The sequence below is a fragment of the Drosophila teissieri genome, chromosome X, assembly GCF_016746235.2.
Source record: "Drosophila teissieri strain GT53w chromosome X, Prin_Dtei_1.1, whole genome shotgun sequence".
In the NCBI taxonomy this organism is placed as follows: Eukaryota; Metazoa; Arthropoda; class Insecta; order Diptera; family Drosophilidae; genus Drosophila; species Drosophila teissieri.
This window is the reverse complement of record NC_053034.1, coordinates 4,309,190-4,333,637: the sequence shown is the minus strand read 5'-3', so window position 1 is coordinate 4,333,637 and position 24,448 is coordinate 4,309,190. Positions and strand designations below refer to the sequence as shown.

At 42.4% G+C, this 24,448-nt stretch overlaps 1 protein-coding gene across 6 annotated transcripts in view; it reads left to right on the top strand.

The window, feature by feature from the left end:
• Nucleotides 1-24,448, top strand: part of LOC122624835 (1-phosphatidylinositol 4,5-bisphosphate phosphodiesterase) — a 41,785-nt gene that overhangs the window by 12,087 nt on the left and 5,250 nt on the right. For all 6 annotated transcript variants that reach the window (XM_043804561.1, XM_043804559.1, XM_043804555.1 and 3 more), the window contains exons 3-7: nt 16,175-16,726; nt 16,792-16,851; nt 20,578-20,724; nt 21,069-21,148; nt 24,146-24,382. In XM_043804561.1, coding sequence (XP_043660496.1) covers nt 16,547-16,726; nt 16,792-16,851; nt 20,578-20,724; nt 21,069-21,148; nt 24,146-24,382 — 704 coding nt within the window. In that variant the 5' untranslated portion in view covers nt 16,175-16,546. The remainder of the gene's footprint in view (nt 1-16,174; nt 16,727-16,791; nt 16,852-20,577; nt 20,725-21,068; nt 21,149-24,145; nt 24,383-24,448) is intronic.

Below are 24,448 nucleotides of genomic sequence, written 5' to 3'. Positions count from 1 at the left end.
GTGCCGTGCGTATCGTTGTCGACCCTCAACCGCTGTCCTTTTCCCCTCCCCTTCACGCACCCAATTTTCCTCAGTGCTTTCCATGGCCAGAAATAACACACATACACACACACGCACACTCAGACAGATGGATGGGTGGCCATCAAAAAGTGTAGCATACAGTTTTGCGTCGCTTATGTAATGCAATGCTCTAGCATCTGACGTTGTCTGCCTTGACTTTCATGCGTACGCACACAAGTGTGCGAGAAGAGGGACAGAGATGGAGATAGAGACGGCGACGGAGACGGCGACGAGAGAAAGCAGGAGAAAGTGGTAGCAGGGCGGCGAGAAAGTGAGACAGTGTGTGGAATGGACCTGGCTACGTGCACATACATTAGACGCTCGCCTAATGTTGGCGTCATTAGCCGCGTCACCCAGCCAAAAAAAAAAAAAAAAAAAACCTTTTCCCTTGACCTACCAGCTCTTCCCCGAACTTTTACCTTCCCCCCAAACTTTTTAGCATTTTCATGCCTTTGGCAAGGCTTTCCCACTGACTGAACTCTCGCCATGCAATTTGTGCACCCATATATTGCTTTTCCTTTGCACAAGAACAAACTGCTTTTCCAGTTCACATGCCATTTATTAAAGTTGCATCTCAAATTATAATGCACATTTCATCACTGCATTTCTAACAATTTAAGTTTCAGCTCTGTAGGTGTTTTATATACATATACAAAGAGGAGACAAGTTTTTGATTCAATAAGGGAATTTACGTTATGTGCTAAATCTTGGATTTCTTCCTCGGTCGAAGCTAACGTATTACTTGGCTGGACTTGTGTGGCATTTGGCACCTCCATCGCTGCCCAAAACCACCCGAAACCCGCCCTCCGTAATGCTGATGACATCGGTGGCACAGACTGCACTCAAAGCAGCGAAACTCGGGGCAATCTTGCGCAGGCGGCGCATCTCATCAGGCCCAGGAATGTGGAATATAAAATCATGATCCCGGGGCTGGCGGGGGTCTGAAGAGGGCGGGGGGAGAATAATGGCGTCACTCACACACACATACACACAGCCACACACAAGCAGAAACACACACACACACACACACACACCGTTACCACCATTTTGTTGACTAATGATTTACAAAATATCCTGCTGAGCTGCCGTCACATGCATGGCACACAAGTCAGTCCGTGAGGAGAAGGACACCACTTGGCTTCTCCTTACACTCAAAAAAAAAAAAGCAATGAAGAAGTGCCGCAGTCAGCTTCTCGGAAATCAAATTATTGGACTTTTTCATCTGCTCTGTTTTTTGAGGGCATTTCCGATTAATTCAAACGTGTTGCCATGGACAAACATTCGTTAAATTGCCAAATGATTTATTATATTATATTTATACTTATATTTTCTTGTTCGTTCGTCGCAGTGTGTGACACATTGTAGCCTTTTTCTTTCTTTTTTTTTTTGGCTTTTTATCCATCGATTTAATGGCAATTACCAACAAGCATCGACGGCATCCGAATTCAACATTCAGCTTCTAATCGGAATGGATCAATGTCAACGGCCCCATCTAGGAGGTGGGACACATTCACTTCTGTCTCGGTCTTCAATTAGAGCGCCAAGTGCAATCAAAATCGTATGGCAGCCCGGGGTTTTTGGGGGTTTCTTGGGTGGTTTCCTGGGGCGTCCCAGGCATCGGGGGTCATCGGGATCCGGAGACGGAGATGACGATGCCAACGACGTGTCTATGGCCGGCACATGAATGTGTAACCATGTCTAACACATTATTTACACAATACGCCCAAGTTAATTGGTGGCGGTGCCTAAGAGGGGCTCCATGCCCATCTTCATCTCCCCTAAGCCTCTCGCACATCACACATATTTGTGTGCTGTTTATAAATGGATACAGGATTCCTCGACGCAGGACGGGAACTGAACTGACTGACAGGCAGGCAGGCGAACGAGACGATAGACAGTGGGCCTTTTAGAGGACCTCCCGTCCCGTCAAAGTGTGCGCAATTAATTATTTGTCATTGGTTTCCCCACAGTTCCGTTCAATCCCTTTACATGTCACCAGTGAATGGCGTTTTGAGAAGCAAATTATGGTATCGGTTAACAGCTTTTAGCTTATAGAGTGGGATTGCTGGCATACATAGGTGTAGGTGTCTGAAAGTACGCAACACTATATGTTAATATTAAATATTAAGGGGCACTACTTTACAAGTGATGCTGAAACGCAAGTGATTGTTCAGCAGCTCAATTAGTTCCAGCCAAGTATTGGGAAAAGGGTCATCGAACCGATTCTGTTTGTTCGCATGTATGTTGTGTCTGAAGTAAGTTCTGCGTCCTTTGAGCCTTTCGAATTGATGATTGTTTTGTGGGAACTTTTTCGCTCCTCTCAGCTTCTGTTTTTTTTATATACACACTTTTTTTTTTTGGCAATCAACGAAGCTAACACAATTGTGCTGGCTATTAAGGGGAGGCTGAGAGGCTTGGTATTCATTTTCAACTCAATATTGACCGAGACAAAATATTTGGATGCTTTTTCTGCTTTTTTTGTTTGGCACCGAGCGACCTCCCTTTCTTCGTCGCACTCTGCTTCACGTTCGCCAATTTCCCCGGGTTTCCCAACTTTTCCACGGAAAGTTTGTTGTCCTGCTGGAAGCAAAAAACAGATGACGGAAAAAATCGCCTGGAATTCCTCTCGAGCTCTTCCCTGAATTTATGCTACAGTTATGGTTCTGTTTTGGTTTTTCCCTGTTGATGGTGCTGAAAATGATTTCCGGGTCGCTCATTAACTCCAAATTTGATTATATTTACTTCACGTTTCCCTCTTTGGTCTTTCCTTCGCCCGCTCTGCCAGCTGGGAAAACTTGCGAAAAAGAAAATAAATAAACGAAAATGTGAAAATGTCCACTCTAACTGGGGTTTGCCAGCTATCCAACCTGCAGACTACAGACACGGGTACCAAAAATCGGTGCATAGTTTAAGAATGTATACAAATCTCTTGACTTGATGTACATAAATATAAATATTAAATTTTTCTTTAGTTCTTAGCGTGCTTCGTGATTCGCAATTAAGTTCACTGAATTTCATCCTTAATAACATCACCATCACCATCACCGCTGCGCGTGTAATTCGATGAGCTTAACCTTTTGATGGTCGCCTTGGAAATCCTAAAAGGCAGCGAAAAGGTAAAAATAAATTAACCATAACAATGGCAGGCCGCGGAGCATTAGCACCAACATCACTTTATCAAAATAATAAACAAAATGCGTAGAATGCCTTCCGATCGGAGCAAATGAACTTAAACGCGATTTGTGTGTGCTATGGAACCAAAAACATCTACATCTCTCTCGTTTTATACACACTACACTGTATATAAACTGGAAAATTGGATTTAAATTTCTATTAGCTCAATAGCTGTCGGCTTCAGCATTTGGCTTTAGAATTTTGATTACATTATGCGATTTTTCCGGTTGCGATTCATTGTCAAACATTTTCTGATGATCGTCAGCTTTTTCTATTTCCAAAACCTCAAAATTCAAACAGAATATATCAGAGCACTTACTTTGTTTAAATAGTGTACGCAGGTGTCATTTGAACATGACAGCCTTGAACTTGTGGAGTCAGAGATAATTGGAGATTCTCGGAATAATGAAGTTCGGAAGCCAATTATTTTTTACCCTGAAAGCCATGTTTGAGCCACAGATTTGATTAGCAAATAAACAATTGAATGTTAACATGAAGTGCGAGGAACCAAAATCATTGAATAAACAGACTGCAAATAGTACGTTTCAGTGGGACAATAATAATTGAGTCTGCAACCTTGAACTTGCCACACATGACTTGCACTTCCAATAATTGGATAAGGAACAATAACAATGCTTTAAATAATTTAAAATTCATTATCAATTCGATAAGTAAGAGATTAGTTCCGCCTCAGATAATAGTGTTAATATGAAAAGCACACAAAATCAACGATAAAGGAGTGGCTGAAATCAGAAGAGCAAATGCAGATGCCCTCTGACCTCTTGGCCCCTGAAACCCCCGAAAAGAACTTTTGCACCCATTCCCACCCACTTTTTTTTTTTGCCGTCTGCGGGTAATTAACGCACATTAATATTTCAGCATTAACAACCTTCGATGCCTTTGTTTGCCTTTGACAGCCCCAATACAACACAACACAGCACAACAACGAAAAACCAAAAACCAAAAACCGAAAACCACCCATCGCCCCAAAATGCTGTTAGATAAATATTTGCCATAAAAATAATTGTTGGTGGTGTTGGCTTTCGCTTTGCTTTGGGCTCTGCGAAAATGTTCATGAACCTCAAATGCGCATTCTTTCGGCTTTTATTGTTTATAAACAAATAACAGACAGCTAATAAATAAATCAAATTAATTTCGATTCCACTAAAGTGTAAAATTACTCAACTGCCTCTCCAAATTAAAGAGAAAGCCGATTTCCAGATGCGATTCCCACAATGCGGATGCCTTAAGCTTTTGATTTGGTTTCTTTTTCTTCTGTTTTTTTTTTGTTTTTCTGTTCGTTTAATCAGAGATCGTTTTAGAGATGCTCTTGTTTTTCCCTTGTGCAATGGAAGATGCTGGATGATGGCCTCGCAATCAATGTAAATAAATCAAAACACACAGAGCCACATGTACGTTTATAGTCGAGCATTCAGGAAAAAACAAAATCAAGCGAATTGTATGCGAAAATAAATTATTATGTAATTACGATGCGCACATACACGCAGCTAGCTATCGACTAACTAAACAAAATGTCCGCACGTGTAACGGGAAATGTGTTTACGATACATACCATATAAATGTACATGTACGTATGTACATACTCGCATATGTACATATGGAACCCCATCCCCAATAGACCCCCATATCGTTTAAATGATGCGTAGGCAACCGCCCGCCCGGAATGCCATTCAAATGACAGACTATAAATAGGCATTCAAACAAACAAGTTGGCCAAAGTGACTGCAATCGAATTCCCAGAACAATGCGACCGACAAACGGGAGCGAATTTCTGGGAAAATAAAACAGCAATAGCTCTGTGGAAGAGCTGGGAGGCAGGACGCCTCGGTCAGATGGAGAAATCGCCAGCAAAATGTCAGAGATGCACAGTTTAAAGCGTGTATTATCCTTTGAAAACTGCCCAGAAAACTGCCTAGAAAACTTCCAGTTGAAACCATTTCCTTTTCATTTAATTCCTGGACGGACAGTCTGGATAAACTCGCTATGTTATGTCACGCAGACAGTCAATCAAAGAACATGGTGATGGGATGGGGAAGGACTACTTTCTTCGCTCTCCTCGTCGTCCATCCAGCTCTTGGCCTCCTCGGACATGGAGCAAATCATCCTCAACTTCCCCTTAACCTTCTCGATGCACTTTTGGTGCTCAAGAATTCGATCACGGGTTTCCAGGGCCTTCTCTTGCAGTTCGGCATATTTATGTGTCTCCTCCAACAGGCGATTTTCGACCATTTTGAGCACACACTTAAGGACTCTCGAGCCCACGTTGCCGACTTCCTGCTCCCGTTCGTCCTCTTCGCGTGTCAATCCCATTGCTCTTAATTCTGCATTCCACTTCAATAGCAACTGTCGAGTTGAAACCGCGACTTCGAACAGCTCTTCGGCTGAGTTACTGCTATCAGCTTCCATTCTTTCTAAAAAACCTTTTTCGTAATAAAAATTTTGAATTCCGATCAAAATCGTATGAAGCCTAGTCGAATACTGACTGAAAATCGAATGCTGATGATGATTTATAATGGAGTCGCTTGCTTTCTTTCAAGTTTTTAAAATTCAGTGTTGGGCGGGAACAATCATGTTACTTTTGACACATAATCAACTTGATAACTTGATAATATCATCACCATAAACTGGACCTATAGCGAAAGGTTTACGCCAACCATTTGAACAGCTTAGCCATGTGCATGCTAGATGACCCTGTGTTATCCGATTAGCACCTGCATAATGAGCTCTCATTGCGCAGCTTTTCAAGCACACGCTGCCACGAATCGCTCAATTGTCACAGACTGACCGATCCCTGGACTATTTGTAATTACCAGGACTAGGAGTTGTATTCCGCTTCGCTTCGATTTGGTTTTCCCTCGTCGAAGGTCGACTGACGAGCACGAGGAGCAGCCAGGAGCAGGCAATGATTATTTGATTAGGCGGCAGCGGCTAAGCTGATTACGTATACGTAATGCACCACGACCACCTGAACGCAACTGGGATGCACTCAACAACACACGGCTAATCAAAGTGGGTGGCCACGATGGGGGCGGCATGGCCGATGCACTGGCAGAAAAATACCAATAAAAGAGGTTCAAAGTGCATACGTATCAGAGAACTGCAGAAATGTAAACAACACGATCAACAGAAGCCGCAGCCAAAAGTCAGAAAATTAAGTGTCCCTCTCCATTTCCCCCTAGGTACTCACCCTCTCCTCAAGCTCTTTCCACGTCTGAGCTGACAGTTGTAGCTCCTGGAAAATAGCTAGCTCAGGCACTTCCTCCAGTAGGTCGAAATCACTTTATTGATATCCTCTGCTGCCACATAAAATCATTGCACCACTCACTCACAATTAGTATTTAAAAAAAAAACATCGAAAAAGTTGTTTGCTTATGTAGGACTTTTGAGAAGCGCAGAGGAGGGCACATATATTTTGGTATTATTTAGTGATAAGTATTTAGTACTTAATATTATTTAGCATTTAGTATTATTTGCCGCTGGCTGGCTGCAGTTCTCTGATACATATGTATGATTGTCCTTAAAGATTGAATGCTATAAGATATAAGATTGCATGTCATTTCTCAGTGTAGTTCTGTGGGCAGACTCTCGATTGCAAAGTGGTTCTGGTGTCGGATGTCGCAATGGCGTCACTGTTTGTCCATTCAGGTGAAGGTTGCCTGTCTGCCGATTGCAAGGGCTGTACACTAGTCACCCGCCGCCCATCCCTTCCATTTCCACCATTTCCACTCAGTTAATTAGTGCAATTGGAGTAGCTGGTCGTAAATACGCTGCACTTCATGGATTGGCCCAAATTTATGGCATTGACACGTTTCAATTTTGCCCGCAGCAGCTGCGTTTTTTCCATGGATTTTGAGACCATTTAGATAAGGTTATTGCTAACAGCGACTTAGTTACTTGGATTAAGGGCAAGAGGTTTTTATTTTTCTTCACTCTCGCTGGCAAAAAAGTCATTTGGCAATGCACTCATGACTGTGACCCTAATAGAGACCGACCTTTGTAGGAGTTAATCATATAGTATTTTGCACACAACACAAAGGAATTTGTTCCCAAAGCCGAGGGAAAACCCTCTCACTAACTCAATGGGCGGGCGGCTGGTTATGAGGGGCGTTCGTATACGTAATGTACTGCAAAGGTATTAAATAAGAATCCCGTCCCTTTTGCATGGGAATCGGAAAATGAATAAGCAACGAGTACTAACGACGTTGACAATAAAGCTTACAAATTGAATAAACAGGAAAATATATACGAGTATGTACATATATACATATATATTTGCATTCTGACAAATGAAAAAGAAGTGGAAGAGATGGTTGGAAAAGGGAAAATTCCCGAGAGCGTTCTCTCACAATTCATTTGATGATATTACCTCGCATATTATCCACTCCACTTAAAGCGAGAGACAGGGATGGCAAGGGTTAAGAAGGTGGGGCCATGTCAATGCAATTGCCTCTGCCCTTCTCGTTCGCTCTTTTTTTGTATATGTGTAATTAATGCGCTTAAAAAGTATTAAAATGACATTATGCTCGCAGCTTACAACTAAAGCCTGCAGTCGTGAGGGAGAAAAGGGTGAAAAATGTGGGGGAAAAAATACGAAAACAATATTTATATACGACGGGGAAAGGGACAAAAAGGCGCTGGCGAAAGGGATGGCAGATGGATGGCAGCGAAGGGAGACAGCAAAACACAAAGGGCAGCAAACATAAAGAACAAACTGTAACGAAAACAAAGAGGGAAAATGCGAAACGAGAAACGGGAAACGGGAAATATGAAAACAAACTTGTTTTTCCAATGCAGTCATCACAGGCAGCTAGAGAAAAGTTTTTGGAAAAACCAAAGGCGGCGTGCACAGAATTACAACTCTGCGATGGGATGGAAACTTTTATGATGGAAAACTTCTCGACTGCTGTTGGCATTTCCATCAGCCGTGGGTTTTTCGGTGGATGGAAGATTCACAGCCAGGAAAACTCATCCAGGAGCCCCAAAATCAGACGAACTCTTCCTGCTCAAAACAGAGATACACGAGACAGTGCGACTAAATGATAAACCAGCGCAAAACTTTCGGACTCTGTCGCTGACAATTGCCCTGCCATTTGGCGCTCCAATTTGTAACTTGATCGCGCTTTTGTGCCACCATCCTGGTATTCTTCCATACTAGTATTTCATCAACTTTATTTACTTGTTTTACTTTGTTTTACCAGCAAGACATCCAGTACATCCATTTATTTCTTTTCAATTACTATATAAAATACGGATCCCTGCCCATTTATCGCAATCATTTTGTTCATGAATAACTGAAAATGTAATGGCTCTATTTTCTTTTCTGTGCTTGGAATCATTTTGCTGTCTGGGCTCCATTATTCCTGTCCTGTCCTGTTCCACGAATTAACCCAACTCCTGTTGTTGGTCGGGGGCGCTTATCTAGCCGGTTATCTAGGGCACATCGCATGTCCTGCGGTTCCGCCGACCTTGCCGCCTGCTATTTATACGGCAAAGTGAAAGTAAATCAATTCAATTAAAAGCTCATCAAATATAATTGTGCACGGCAATCGATAAAATGTCTATTAGACCTGCTCACTTAGTCGCAGGCAGCTCAGTTCCCACGTCCAATTGGCGTTGCCGTTCCTTCTGACCACTTTGTGTCCCGTAAACATAAGCGGCCATTTTACGAGCTCAGCGAAATTATCGACAAATTAGTATAAATGCCCCGTGCTCCATTGCCGCCATTGCTCCATTGAAGCAACACATCCATCGAAACAGGTTCGCTGTCAATGCCAAAAGAAACCTGCACAAACGCGGGCGAATCTCGGCCTGGGTTTTCGGTTTGGGTCTTTGGGCCGTCGGTTTTGCATTTTTGGGCCGCTTTCCCATGTCGAGAAACCCCGACGAGGTCAAAGGTTCTCGCAAACCTTTGTCGAATCACAACACGCAAATTGTGTGCTGCCCTTTGCATATTTTCATACCCTTATACGGAGCGTGAAAGCCACTGAAAAGTGTATGTACTAATTCAATTATCAGTATCCTCGTGATCTGTATGAGCGATTTAAGGCCATTACATTTGGGTAACTTTTTCACAATTATTAACTGCAAACTTAATAGGCAGGCCGTTGAAAGATTGCTTTACAAGGTAGATGCTTTTTAAAGGGCATTTCTGGTGCCTTTAATTTGGGCACAAGGGAGAACATTGAATTTCCATTTTTCTTTCCTTTCTTTTTTTTTTGGTTTGGGCGCTGCTGTTTTTGTTCCCGCACTGTCACAGATTTAATATGCACAATTTCACGAAAGGACCAGGAAAGGAAAGGGCATTCGGTTTCTCGAGCTGCGTCCGCCCCATGATAATGTATTGTTTTGATTCGGGGAATTCGAAGTGTTTCACGGCCTGTGGGGCTAAAAATAAAACCACCGCCAGAAAAGAGAGGAGCTACGTGCCCCAAAAGTCCGCCAACAGCTGTAAGCCATATGACAGAGCCTCCTTTTCCCATCCATTTTTTGTTGTTGTCGTTTCTTTCTTTTTTGGTTTGCTGTTGTTGTTGAATTCGGTAAGGTTTTCGGGCCGATCTGCTGTCAATGTTGTTTTGCTACGCTTTTTTCCTGGCGAGCCACACCACCGCACCACACCACACCACACCACACCACACCGCACCAAACCACCCACTTTGCTTTGTTTTATTTCGGTTTCGTTTAACTTCTTCTGACAGTTGCTGACAGTTTGTTTGAAGGATGCCCGTGCTGTCGCTCCGCCCATCATTCGGTTTTGATTTGCCTCTGCCACGCCCCTTGCCCTTTGATGCCCCACTCGCCCCTCGCCCTTCGCCCCTGCCACGCCTTCCTCAACGCCTGCAGCCTTTGGATTTCTGGGGTCGTCTTCCTTTCTTGACGGATGGTGCGTGCCTAAGCGAGTTTCTTGTCCCAGGACTTTGCATATTCCCACATACCACATCACGTATACGCCAGGGTCACCTGGTTGTGTACGCATGTGTATATATTCACATGGGTGTATACGAATGTGTGTGTGTTTTTGTATGTGCGTAAGGCGTTGGTGGTTAATGATATGCCAGGCAGACAAGTGGCTTAGTGTCAATGGCGACTTTTATTTGCTTACAATCAATTAAATTATTAACTATTTCAAATCCTTTCAAAGTAAAGTGAATAGTGTTTTTTATATACATATTTACGGATTATAATAACTAATACGGGTGCTTAGTTCAGAGAAATTGAAATCAATCTAAGCTCCTGTGCAGAAAAGCAAACATATCAATTGCAAATTAGTCGCAACGCAAACTAAGTCCTCTTCATCCTTTATTTAGAATGCAATGGCGCAGGATACGTGAAGTACTGCTCAAATAAATAGAAACGTGATGGTTTTTCTTGCTTCAGTTAAATGAGAAAAGCTCATCTGGCATTATGGAAACATGCAAAAGTTTGCAATTTCCACAAAGCGGAATGGCGATGGAAATAACTCATGCAAGCATACGAAGCTGGCATCTGGCAATTTGTTAAGTTATTTGCCATATTTCCTGTCGTTTTAAATGCGAAATGCATTTTCGGTCCAATCCTTTCCTCTCACTTTCAGACACTCTAGCCATCTCTGTCTGCAGCAGTGCGGCCATCTCTGTCTCCGTTTCAATTTGTGCACAGAATAATAGAGGACTTGTTTATCAGACGTAATTACTTTTGGTCCTCGAAAGTCAAGAGAGAAAAAACCCATTTGGTTTTCGGTTTTGGATTACCTTCGCCGCTTGATTGATGTAATTGAGCGGGGCGCTTGATTGATTGACCAACTGACTGCATGAGGCGAGTGTGCAGTGCCATCAATTTTGATGGATGCCCGGCGCCATCGGCAAGGTCAAGTTGTGCGACCCCTGACCCCACACCACACCACACCCCGTACCACTCCCCTCCACTCACTCAACCCATTTCATTCGTGCAATCAGTGTTCACAGTTCACTGTTCGAATCGCTTGCCTTACATCTCCCTTTTGGCTAGCACCAACAAAAAAAAAGAAGCAGGCACTCAAATATTTTACTACCTGCGATTCGCTGCGTACTTCCCTTGCTAGTCTCATCAAATATTTAAATGCCAATTTCACAAATATTCTATGGCCGGCAAATTCAATTTCCTAAGTGTAATGGCCAAAAGCAGCAACAATGGAAACGAAGGAAAAAAAAATACAGTAGCGGTCACCTATTGACTCAGTAGGAAAAAGCTGTATATAAAAAACAGCAACATTAAATTGAAAGCACAATGTAAATATAAATGTACCGAGGTACTTACGACCCATCAAAAGTATGTAAACTATTCACTAGTAACAGCAAAACTGCAACAGCAATATCAAAAGATTTTCGATAGAGTAAAAATCTGAATGAATATGGCAGCAACCTTGCCGTTTACAAAGCAATTTTATTAACTGCAATTCGCATTTCGAACAATGTTTACAGATACCCAGATATTGCAATAAAAATGCAAAAATAACAAGAGAGAACGCTATAGTCGAGTTCCCCGACTATCTGATACCCGTTACTCAGCTAGTGGAAGTGCAAAGGAGAGTTTTTGGCGGTTTGTGGGCGTTAGAGTGGGCGTGGCAAAAAGTTTTTTGGGAAATCGATAAAAATTTACAAGACTAATACAAAAATGAAAAAATATCAAAACATTTTTCAAAAGTGTGGGCGTGGCAGTTTTTGGCGGTTTGTGGGCGTTATAGTGGGCGTGGCAAAAAGTTTTTTGGCAAATCGATAGAAATTTACAAGACTAATACAAAAATGAAAAAATATCAAAACCTTTTTCAAAAGAGTGGGCGTGGCAGTTTTAGGCGGTTTGTGGGCGTTAGAGTGGGCGTGGCAACATGAATCGACAAACTTGCGCTGCGTCTATGTCCCTGGAGTCTGTATGCTTAATCTCAACTTTCTAGCTTTTGTAGTTCCTGAGATCTCGACGTTCATACGGACGGACAGACAGACGGACAGACGGACAGACAGACGGACGGACAGACGGACATGGCCAGATCGACTCGGCTACTGATCCTGATCAAGAATATATATACTTTATATGGTCGGAAACGCTTCCTTCTGCCTGTTACATACTTTTCAACGAATCTAGTATACCCTTTTACTCTACGAGTAACGGGTATAAAAATAGATGCCACTCGGCCATAAAAGCTGTATCAACAATTGTTACAACCATAACCACGAGAGCAACAAACAACAAAATGCAATGACAACGACTGGTAAACTTCAATTCAAGAAAAAAACAGAAAAAAAGCATTGGAAAATGTCTAAAGCTTTACAGGGCATTATGAAGCCCTATACATAAACATAATCGTAAAAACAAAAGCTATTTATATATAAATTATTGTCAAATATGACACACAGATAAAAAGTATACTATTTTGTAAACAATGAAAGGGCCATTACTATTGTAATGTTTTAATTTCCAGCATCAACAAAAACGCATAGCTGTAACTACCATATTATTCATGTTGCTTAACAGGTTAATCTATATAAATGCGTAATATTGTTTTCAACGCAATAAATATTCTTTTATTTAATTATGCGTAGTGCAGCCTAACTTTATATAGTCAAGTTAGACTTTAAAATACTTCTCCGACAAGCATGTGGCAACTTTTTGAACGCGGCTCCTAAATTTCTCCCTTGTCCAAAGGCCATCAAAAGCAGAAATGCCCCTAAACTGAAGATAGTTATGGCACCCACAGCCGTACACCTGTTACGTACGTGCACTGCACGTATGTGTCAGTGTGTGTATGTGTGTGCTAAAGCTATATACATGCTATATCCATGTGTGTGTCTGTGTATTCCCCATAGATAATAGTAAGTACATGCAACAGAAGCCGCGAAAGGATGCCTGCCAAGTTTTATGGCCGCAAAGTATGCAATAATAAATTGAGCAATTGTCGCTGGGCAAGGAAGAGGGGGAGGAGTGGTGGCGGGGGGCTGGGGGCTGGTCGGCAAGTGGGCGGGGTGGCGTGTCCTTTGGGGCTGAGGCTGGCACTTGGCGCGCACGTAATGAGCATATTTGTAGCACACTTCTCGGCATACGTGTGTGTGCGTGTGTGTGTATGTGTGTGTGTGTCCTTTGAGGGAAAGTTTATGCAAGTTATTTTTACTCTGTAACCCGGAAAGTCGGCAGCTTCACTTCACCCTTCGCCCAGGAACCTTCGAGATGCGAGCCGAATTTCCGCTCGATTCCGGGGGACGCAGGTGCTGAGGCGTGGCACTTGCCGAGCGGAAAGGCAAAAAAAAAGAAAGGAAAGCAAAACCCCCAGCAAAAGGACTGTTGTCATACACTTCTTCGCACAAAAACTCCTGGGAGGTAGAAGTGGAGAGGGTGCTCTGCACCTACATATATAAAAGGACGATTTGATTTCGTTTCGTGTTGTTCCTTCCCGCCTTCTGCTCCTTTTCGTGCTCAAGTTCCTCCTTTGGTATCTGCATTTAATGGTCGCCGGTGAAAGATGAATTCAAGTGCTTCGATTTCGCGAAAAGTGTTGGGTTCGAGGGCCTTGCGCAAGTGAAGAGGTCGCTTTTCAGGACGGCCTTATAACCTGGCACTCGGCTCTTTAATGGCTCATGCCGTATCTGCATAAATTCGCATTTTATGGCAGCCACTCCGTTGAAATCAGAGTAAAGGCATCCCAGCCTAAAACTAGTCATTTCCAAGTAACACATTCCTATTACATATTTATAAGTATTTATGCAGCTGCATTACGTTTCTGGCCTGTATTTTAACTAGAGTCCTTGCACCTCGACCACCTTTCTCCTCCATTTCAACTGATCCGTCGTCCTTGGCGCTTCCCTTTATCCAATTCGCCAGTCGAAAGTTCAAAAGAGCAAAGAGCGTAAATTCATTAAACATTCGTGGAGCGGGCGTGAAAGTATTTTTTGTGCGTTTTTTTTTAGAGTCCTGGCTGTGCGCTTGTTTGTGTTTGTGTTTGTGTGTCTGGCTAACAAGCTCTCCAAGTTTAACAATGAGCGAAATTTCGCAGCTCATTGAATTTGAAGTCATGTGTAACACGACAGCGGCGTCGAAAAGAAAGCGGAAGAAATCACGGGGCTGCCAGTAATCAGTCAGCTTTATATATATATATATACTGTATATGTATTTTGTATATATGATAGAGCTGTCGGCAGGGGCGAAGGGGGGCAGTCACATAAATGTCACACAAAGGACTCCGACACCCGTGAAGAGCGTCTGACACAGACTCCGTATAAATAAAAAATAAAATAAATAAAACGCAGCCAAGGCGGCGAGCTAAAAACGTACACACAGAAAAACGCTCAGCTATGAAAATATATTAAATATTGCTCTACATTGTCTGTGGGTAAATGGGCTTTAATTCTTAATGTGGCTACCCAGTGACATTGTAGATAAGCACTAGAACGTGATCTTGAAAAATGTAGAAACCTACTTAATGGCTATTTGTAGTTATTTTAGGCCAACGAAAGTGGAAAAGTCGAAAAGTGGAACGTGATGTTTCCGTGTAGCTAAATTGAAGAGCCAACAATGTAAAGTACAGCAACAAGCTGCGAAAACGTCAGCCACTTGAGTTTTGTCCCCGAATTGGAATCAAAGTCAGGTGCACGAGGCCACGGCCATGGTTTTCAGTGGGTGGTGGGGCTGCTGTTCTCAGTGGGCGGCAATGGCGGAGGAAAGTAGGGAGGAGGGAAGTCCCCAAAGTGCGTCAAAATCGAATCGCAGCGAAAAAGAACCTGTGGCCATGGCCCTGGCAATGTCGTCACTCGCTAATTCCATTAGTCTTAGTTTTAGATGTTTCTTGGCTTCCGGCTGCAACGATTCGTCGTTAGTTCAGTTGTCTATCAGCTAACAGCCGGATCTGTGACTTGTACTTGGTACTTTTACGTGAAAATCTAAAATCCAAAGTGCTCTAAAACAAACTGCTCCTGCGAGTCCTTGTTTAATAATTTGCATAAACCTCCGTTTGGGGTAAAGTTATGCCGTGTCAATGGGACAACTTTAAAGTGGATTTTTGTTTTGTTCTCTTTTTTTTTTGGTTTTTTTTTTAATGTGTCGAACACATAAAGTGTGTGCAGATTGCAAATTGGCAGGCGGATTTGTGCGTGCGAAATTATTTCAATTCGAATGCTAATTCAATTTGAAAGTTTTTCCCTCTCCCAACAATAAAACTCATTAAACTTTATGCCAAAATTATTCGCAAATTGGCATTCCTGTTGGTTATGCTCATTCTGAATGCAATTTTAACAAACTTTATTAAATTTATTTACTGTCTTGAAACAGACCTTTTAACAAGTTCTTTATTTAATCAGCCAGGCAATTTTAAATTTACTCATTTTCTATTTGAAGGCAGATCGAAATTCAATTTACCAAACGTTGTTATCAATTAATTTCCAAGGGCAGTCTTGCTTTCGCATTAAGTTTCTGATGTTGAAATTGGCATGCCTTGCATAATTAATGAAACTAAATACACTCTCTTGTTGAAATTGTACCAAAAATCTAAGTTGAAAATTATATGATGCATTCGGATGCTAAAAGCTAACGCTCCATGGTCATCGGAGACAAAATAAAAGCATTTGATTGAATTTCCTATTGTAACATGAGCAATTAAGGCGCATTCCTGATTTTCGTTTCATGCACTGCGATAAGAGAAGTACTCAGTTTGCAAACTATAAAAATAAATAAGGAAATAAATAGAAGTCCCGGGGATTTTCAAACTATGCCTGAATTGTATCGAATATTACATTTTTTTTTGAGAAAGAATTATTTTACCCTGATTTGTGTTGGCTTCTTTTCTGGCACTGCAGGATGGCCATGTCTTCGTTTTGTTTGTGGCCAGCCGCACAATTATTATTGCAGGAGTGCTCGAACGCACAACCCCAAAACCCGTTGTGCCTGTCATGTCTAATGGTCGAATCTCGTTTTACATTTGCAGCTGCGTCGAGGATTCGAAATAAAAGGGAACCTGCCGCTCGGAAGTCGAGGCAGAAGTGCAGCAAGTGCTGCCGGACCAAGTTCAATTAGCCGGAAACGGACCATGTGATCAGCTATAATTGCTATTGTATATACTCACACACACGTTGGAAGCATCAATAGATAGAGTCAGTGTATAAGATGTCCGGAAATTAAGTCGATAGTAGAGAGAGACAGAGAGAGAGAGAGAGGACAGATCTTGATCTGGCTTAGATATATATCGCATGTGCACGGCAACGGAAACGGAAGCGTCAGCGGCAACGGCAACGGAAACAGCAACGGAAGTGGAAACGGAAACGGAAGTGGCTAAGCTAACGTCACACAGTCTGCAATAATGACCAAGAAGTACGAGTTCGATTGGATCATTCCGGTTCCGCCGGAATTGACCACGGGTTGTGTTTTCGATCGCTGGTTCGAGAACGAGAAGGAGACGAAGGAGAATGACTTTGAGCGCGACGCCCTCTTCAAGGTCGACGAATACGGATTTTTCCTGTACTGGAAAAGCGAGGGCCGGGTAAGCTATAACAATTATTTTGGGAAATAAAAAATGCGATGACTAAGTACGTATTTTCTTTGCAGGATGGCGATGTCATTGAGCTCTGCCAAGTGAGCGACATTCGTGCGGGAGGCACACCAAAGGTGAGTAGTAAATAAGTCATATTTATTCTGGGACGGTATTATTTGATTTCAGATTAGTCTAAATCCAATTGGCAACAGCATTTCAAATTGCAATTCCAATAAATCAAGTTTTCCGCCAATTGGTGGTTTTACAACCATTAAATGGTTCATTTATTCTTTGGCATAAAATAGATTTAAAAGGCTATGTGCAGTCCTGACCGGGGATTAAAAATGCGCGCCCCTCACAAAAAAAAGCTATTCGCTGCAAATAAATAATGTTTTTCAGTGATTTATATTGCGGGATTTTTCAGTGAATTGTTGGCCTTAGAATAATAATTAAATCCTTTTTTTCCGCTGTTTAATTAGTCGATTTACTGTCAATAATAAAACACAATTAACGGCAGAGGAAAATTGTTGTTGCAGTAGCAAATTTGATTCCATATCCAATTAGTTCAAAAAATATGTAATATTTATTTATTAAATTTTACTCAATCTGTGTTTTCTGTTGAGCAACTGGCTTCAGTTTTTTTCTGCGCTTTCTTCTTTTCATTGCCTACTTTTCCACATTTTCGACTTTGGCCCGTATTTTCGCGCCAAGTTTTGACTAAGTGCAGTTGGTGTTTTCTTTATTTTTTCCTATTGCGCTGCCAGGATGAACTATCACAAAGCCATAAAACTGTCGCCGTAGTGTGTGTGTGTGTTGATGTGTGTGTGTGCTGAAATGTGGATGTGTGGGGGTGTGGAAGTGTGTGCGTCGGTTAATGTGTCAATATGTCACTTTTGCTCTCAATTGTTTTCAGCCAGCGCCATTTGTGGATCAAAGTCGCCGTCTTCGACTCGAAACGCATTTGTTCCATGCGCTAGATTTATTGTCACCGACTGGCCACGCCCCCTTCTATATGTTCCCTTTAACCCGACATATGGCACGTATATATGCCATTTACCAGGGAGTACATAAGGTGGGAGGCGGACTGATAGAGTGACGTATTTGTTTGTTTGTCTGTCGCCGTCTCCTAAATGAAATTTATGACCGAACAGCAACAGACCGAAATGAACCTCCATTTGGGCCAATCCATCTATACGTTGTTGGAGTACCCCACACATACACACATATATATATAGAATCTTGCATATATATTTATGGCCGATGCAGGTGCTGCCCCGAGACTCAAACTAATGTAGAGCTGCTGTCCAGTCTCCCCTGCCCTCCTTTGACACACTTTTCCGAAGGGAAGGGCTGAAAGTGAAACTGAAACGAAGACTCGGTTGAGTGCATCCAACTGGCAACTGGCAAGCAATAGGTATGCCCATATCCACTCCCATCCCATCACATTCAGCGAAGCCCGAGGACAGAGGACACACCCAGGGCTGCACTTTTGGGTTTTGGCGCAGTAGAATCTTCTTTTATGAATTCCTCCATTCGATCAAATCAAAATTTCCAAACTAAAAGCTCGTGTATTGAATTTCTGGACTAATTTCCTATTGGAAACGGTATTAAAAGTTATGTTCAATAAGCCCTAGCTACTTTCTGAGGTCGACTTTAAGCAGCATAGGGAACTTTCCGCCCCCGCCCTTCGTACTAAGTCCACGTTCTCTTCATTTTGCCTTGCAGCCTGGGGCAAACCCTTTGACTATGCTGCATGTGGGTTACAGGTGCATCTGGGGGTAAATGAAAGTGAATTGTGGGAAATGCAGAATGGACACGGCGAAAGGGACTACTAAGTGGCTGCCAGGTGCGGTCGCCGGTAGTGCTCCATTCAGTCGTGAACAGGTTGCACTGCAAGCGGTTTTACCAAAAGGGAATGCAGTTGCAAAATATCTAAACAAATTGAACCTTCAATGCACCCAGAGCAAAAAGAAGAAGGTACACAAGTAAAGAATATTATGGAAAGTAAAGCAATAACGTTGGAAAAGATTTAAATTGCAAGCTTAAAACGAATAAAATGGCTTGATTTTAGTCAGAAAAAGTGAAATTATTGTTCATACTTTCATTTCTTGCCAGCTTTTCTTAGCCTTTCCTCTAGTTAAGCATCTTTGTGTTTTCCATTGATTTTGCTCTGCTCGAGTCCTCGGGCAAATTCAATTAAAATACAAAATAAACACCGAGGAGCAGAAGTTGCAAGAAACTCACTGGATGATCACAGCTGAGTGCGTGTGCGTGTGCCAAAATTGTTGACCACAAATAAGATGGCCAGAAAGAAAATGCCAACTGAGTAAAAGCAACAGACACAAAATGCAAAAAGTTTTCAGCAGAAAGAAAACATGGATAGGGGTTCAGTATATCATACACTGACCGAAACGTCTTACGAGCATTTCTGAATGCCGAGGCAAGTGCTTCCCTTCTGACACACATTTTTTCTCCGTGTCTGTGTGTGTGAGTGTGTTAGTGTGCGTTTAGTGCTCTGCCATCACTTGAAATGTTTGGTCATCAATATTAAATCAGTGAGCGACACACACAGGCAAATAAATGAAAGAGAGGGCACATTAGGGGCAGAAAGGGAAAGAGCGCAAAGTGTGCGACTTTAGGGCGCGAAAGAGACGGCATCAGTCAGTCTGAGTGAGACAGAGTGCTTCCTGAAAAGCCTTGCACAATGAACCATTAAAAGTTGCTTCGTTTGGCAGAGGAAAACCGCAGAAAAAGTATAGAAAAGAGTGGGAAAAGGCGGGTTACCCGCCTCAACCGAAAAAATATTGAAAACGAAAAATTTGAGCGTGGTTGCAGTTTTTCGTTATTGCCCCCGACTTTTCCTGGCTTTTAGTTTGCCGGCGCTTTTCAATAATGCACGAAGCTCTGCAAACGTAACAAAGCGAGTGGCACCCAAAAAAAAATCGAAAAAAAGGAAGAAAATAACGAAAGGAAATGTATATATATATAAAGTGAAGGAAAGAATAAGGGAACAAAACTTTTATAACATTTGCTTTCACTTTATTTGGTTCAAAGGAGCGACAGGGGATAAAATCGTGGAAGTCTGACTTATTTAGCACTCGAAAGTCTGCTGCTTTCTTGCCCAGACTTGCCTCACAAATTGCACTTGAACTGATTGAGCTATTGTGCCTTTGTGTGTGTGTGTGTTGTGTGTGTGTGCGCGCCCTGGGGGTGGGGGAAAAATCCTCAATGGGGTCTTTGCATAATTCAACTTCCTTTAAGAAATTCACCATTTAAGTGGCAGACTTTGAAACAGCATTTAAGGCGGTAAACAACAGGTCGCTCTCATACAATTGCACTTCTTAAATGTAGTCATTTGTAGGGTAAGGAAGATCAACTGTTTAAGTTTGCCATTCGAAAATTCGTTTACAATTTGGAGCAAGACCAGAAATGTAGCATACTTTTTCGCGCTCTGAAATACGTACGCAACTGCACTTTATTGGACTGCGCAGTAATTAAATTGAAATGCTGGCCGAAATTGAAGCTGGCTGAAACTGGCTGGCAGGAGGGGGGAAGGTCGAAGGAAGTACAAAGCATTTAATTGTTGCTGACGGCCAAAGGGAAAATAGAATGAAAATGTATTTGCTTGGCTCCGCGAATGCTGCACAAATGTTGATAAATGTTCTGTGCAAGCCTTGATTAATGATGCGACTGGAGATTAATGTTCTGCGATGGCAATTCCGATACACAGCATTCAGTCGCGATGCGCCAAATTGCAGTCAAATGGGAGGCCACGGGGCGTATGCGCAATGTGCGGTAGAAGTACATATAATACATAGCTGAGCTGTTGATTACTATTTGTATTTATTCTACTCCCACAGGATCCGAAGATACTCGATAAGGTGACCAAGAAGAACGGCACCAATATACCGGAACTGGATAAGCGATCCCTGACGATCTGTTCGAACACGGACTATATCAACATAACATATCACCATGTTATTTGTCCAGATGCGGCAACAGCCAAGGTAAGTCGCGTCTTAGTGGGCGGAAATGGAAGGGCTAATCAGGGGCAGGATCTTTTACCCATATCCGAATTTACATTCCTCTATCGCGACTTAGTCTTGCATTCCGTGTGTTTTAAGTGCGTTTGCAATATTCGGAAAATCCAAAAAAATTACCCATACGCACTGTTTCCTGCTTTAAATCTGGGTCTTCTCTTTTGGAGCCTTTACAATTGAAGAGCGATGCTATATAAAAAACACAAAAACACACATTTAGTGCTCTTAGCAAGCAACGTTAATGCAGAGATGCATCGAAACTGATATCACTCATTAAAACCACACAATCCTTCTATCGACTCTTCTTTTAGATCTGGCTAGATGGCATACGAAAAATAACCCATAATGTCAAAGCGAACAATATCTGCCCCATGATGTGTCTGCGGAAACAGTAAGTGGGCGTGTTCACTACTCACCTAACCACTTACCTCATCCACTCACCCTCTCCCTCTCCCTTACCCCTACCCTTACCCTTACTCTTACCCCGACCTTTAGCCCGTCCCTTAGCACTTGCTGTCTGTCTTTGTTCACATTATTGCAACGGCCTCGGTTCTTCCCGTCGTCCTGCCCTGCATCCTGCAGCCTGCATCCCATGTCCCATGTCCTTTCGCCTTGCCACATTAATTCCACTTGCTGCACCTCACTCGATTACACTGTGTACATAATTGCATCGATTGTTCCGTTCTCTCTGTTCTGCATGCTGTTCTTCTTCTTCTCCTTGTTCTTCTTACTGTTCTTACTCTTATTCTCGTTATTGTTATTGTCGTTGTTGTTTATGTCGTTGTCCTTTACGATTGTCTACTCTCTCTTTCTCCACACATATATATACACAACTATATATATATATATATATGTACAACTGTCTCACTCGAACAGAGCTGGCAAAAGAACTTGCGTCTCATCACGCATAACAATCGCGCCACGAATGTGTGTCCGCGCGTCAACCTGATGAAGCAGTAAGTACGGTCACACTAAATTAGGATGAAACACCTGTTTAGGTGAATTATGACTCTATGACACCAAGCGAAAAGCAGCTGATGAATATACCTTTTAGTAGCTTTTGAATTGCATTTACTTTCAATTAAACTGATTAGAGAAGATTTGAATGAGAACGTGTTTCGATCTGGTGTCATATAGTCATAAGTAGAAGAGCTTGAGTAGAGGCTATGAAGAGGTCAAAATACTCGCATTCGGTAAGTAGTTAACAGTCTAAGTTACTAATTGAAATTCCCGATGCTGCTTTATCCTGAACCTGTTATTCCATGCGCTTTTCATTCGTTATTAATTTCCAATTGCTGATTACGTAATTCCGACAGTTCCAATTCGATCCGCGCCCAAGGGACTCGACTTCTACCCAATACCAACCAATAGCCTAGTTGTTGATTATCCTATTCCACGGGTGCGTTTCACGTTTAGCACAACATAAATTCATTTTATTTGCATTTCCTGTTCCACACGAAATAAACTAAGGAACGAGGGGCGGGGGGAGAGTCTGTGGGTCTGGGCTGCTGCTCTTTTTCCCACCGCAGCCATCATGAATAATTCCAGGAGTGGGTGCGGTGCAGTGTGTCTGTGTCTGTGTGTGTGTACAGCAAGCACGCAGTTTGGTCAAAGGGCTTCATACTTTATGCGGAGCACATTTTGAAAAATAAGGGTATTATGGGTGTCATAGCATAAACAGCGAAAATAAAGCAATCTTTATTCACAAAGAAACCTAGGATGCGATGTCAAGCAAACGCTGCAGCGCACTTGGGATGGCGGTAAACATAGTACACTTTAAAGATGTGTTTTTGTAAGAATAATAATGGAAAATGTATCATAAGGTAGCAGCTTAAGTGAAAGGTTTATGTTTATAATTGAATGAAAGGCTTCGCCGCTCTGTGCTAAAAGCAACCAGGAATGGTTTTAGTTGCAGTCCCGATTGCATTACTAAAGTGGGCCTTAATCAAATGGGCGCTGCAGTGAAAATTCCAGCCTCGTCAACCGAAATTGGGTTAAACTGCCCAAAGTTTGCTCGACTCCCTTCCGAAAGACAAGTGCAGCGAATGCACTCAATGGCCAATGCTCGCTGGTCGATGTGAATGGTGGCTGGTGGCTGTTGGCTGGTCCAAGGGGTCCAAGGATGAAAGGTGGCAGCTAAAATGCGGTTCATTGGATATGCGTTGCCTTGCGGTGAACTCTCTGCCCAGTCGAGTGTGTTTTTGGGGCGTGTTAAAGGGGCGTGTTTACGGGGAGTGGGTGTGTGGCATCCGGGATCACACACCTGCCAGCGAGCAGTGAGAAATATCGATTCAGATTAAGCCTCTATATAATGCCTCTTTAATGCCTCTAAATTAAAAATATTAAAAAGTTCAAAAAGAGCCGAGGAAATGCCTACAGAACTGTACCTCATTTAACTCAACTGTAACTTTTTATCTAAATTGACTAGTACTTTCCCTCAGTGTGCAAATGCCTCTGTGGTCTTTCGCATGGAATGGTAGAAAGTTGCAAAGTGCATTCAACGAACAATCGTGTTAACCACCGACGTAGCCAACACCTTGGCCAAATGGGAGGCGAGAGGCGGCAGGGTGGCGTAAGTGGGCGTGGCAAGTGGGCACGGTAGCAGTTGCACGTTTGTATTGTAAATTAGTTGTCCTAGTTTGCAATTTGTTTCTGATTGCATTATTTACGCGTCATTCGGCGCATACGGTTTCGCAATTACTTGACCCGAAACCGAAGGATGGGCCACACTCCACCGCTGAATGTATCGTATCCATGCAAATTGGACACAAGTGCGAGCGGCCCTCGATTCAATTAGTTATGAGTTCTGTTTTCGGGGCGGTCGTTAATCATCTGCGTAATGGATCGCCTGGAATTGATTGCTAATCAATATTTGATTCGATTACCGGTCAGCTTAGTTCACTAAACAGTCGTTAAATGAAAGTGAAATAGGGCTCGGAATGGCAAGGACCTGTGACGTAGTTTCAAGCCAATTTGATGGCAATTTCCTTCTGCTTATGGAAAATTCGAAATTGCTATTTACTTACGGTTTTAAGGGGATTTTTAATTGCGTTTACAAAGTCTTGAGTTCATTGCAATCTCAAATTATATACATACTTTTCTGTTTTATAATTTAATTGTAACATTTTTGCTAATTTAACCACTTTTGCGTATGCAATATCAAATAATCATTCGTCATATTAACTATTTTAATGTGTAAATATCATAAAGCGTAGTTTAATTAAGTGTCTCCAGCTATTTTAAGCCAAGGTTTGTATATATTTTGAATGTTCTTCTCGCTGTTGTCGTTTTAATTGCATCATCCGAACACCTTAAAGTCATCAGTTTCTTTCCGAGAAAAGAGCGCCATTATAACTGACTTTCTTCAAATTCCTAAACCCAAACCTAGTTGGATGCGATTGAGTTACTGTGTAGAGAAGAGTGGCAAAATTCCGGTTAAAACGCTGGCCAAGACCTTCGCATCCGGCAAAACGGAGAAGTTGGTGTACACGTGCATCAAGGATGCCGGTCTGCCCGATGACAAAAACGCAACGATGACCAAGGAGCAGTTCACCTTCGACAAGTTCTACGCCTTGTACCACAAGGTGTGTCCCCGAAACGACATCGAGGAGCTCTTCACCTCCATGTGAGTAGAAACCCCTGACCCCTGACCTCTGATCTGAAAGAATAATCATAATCACTTGGCCTTATT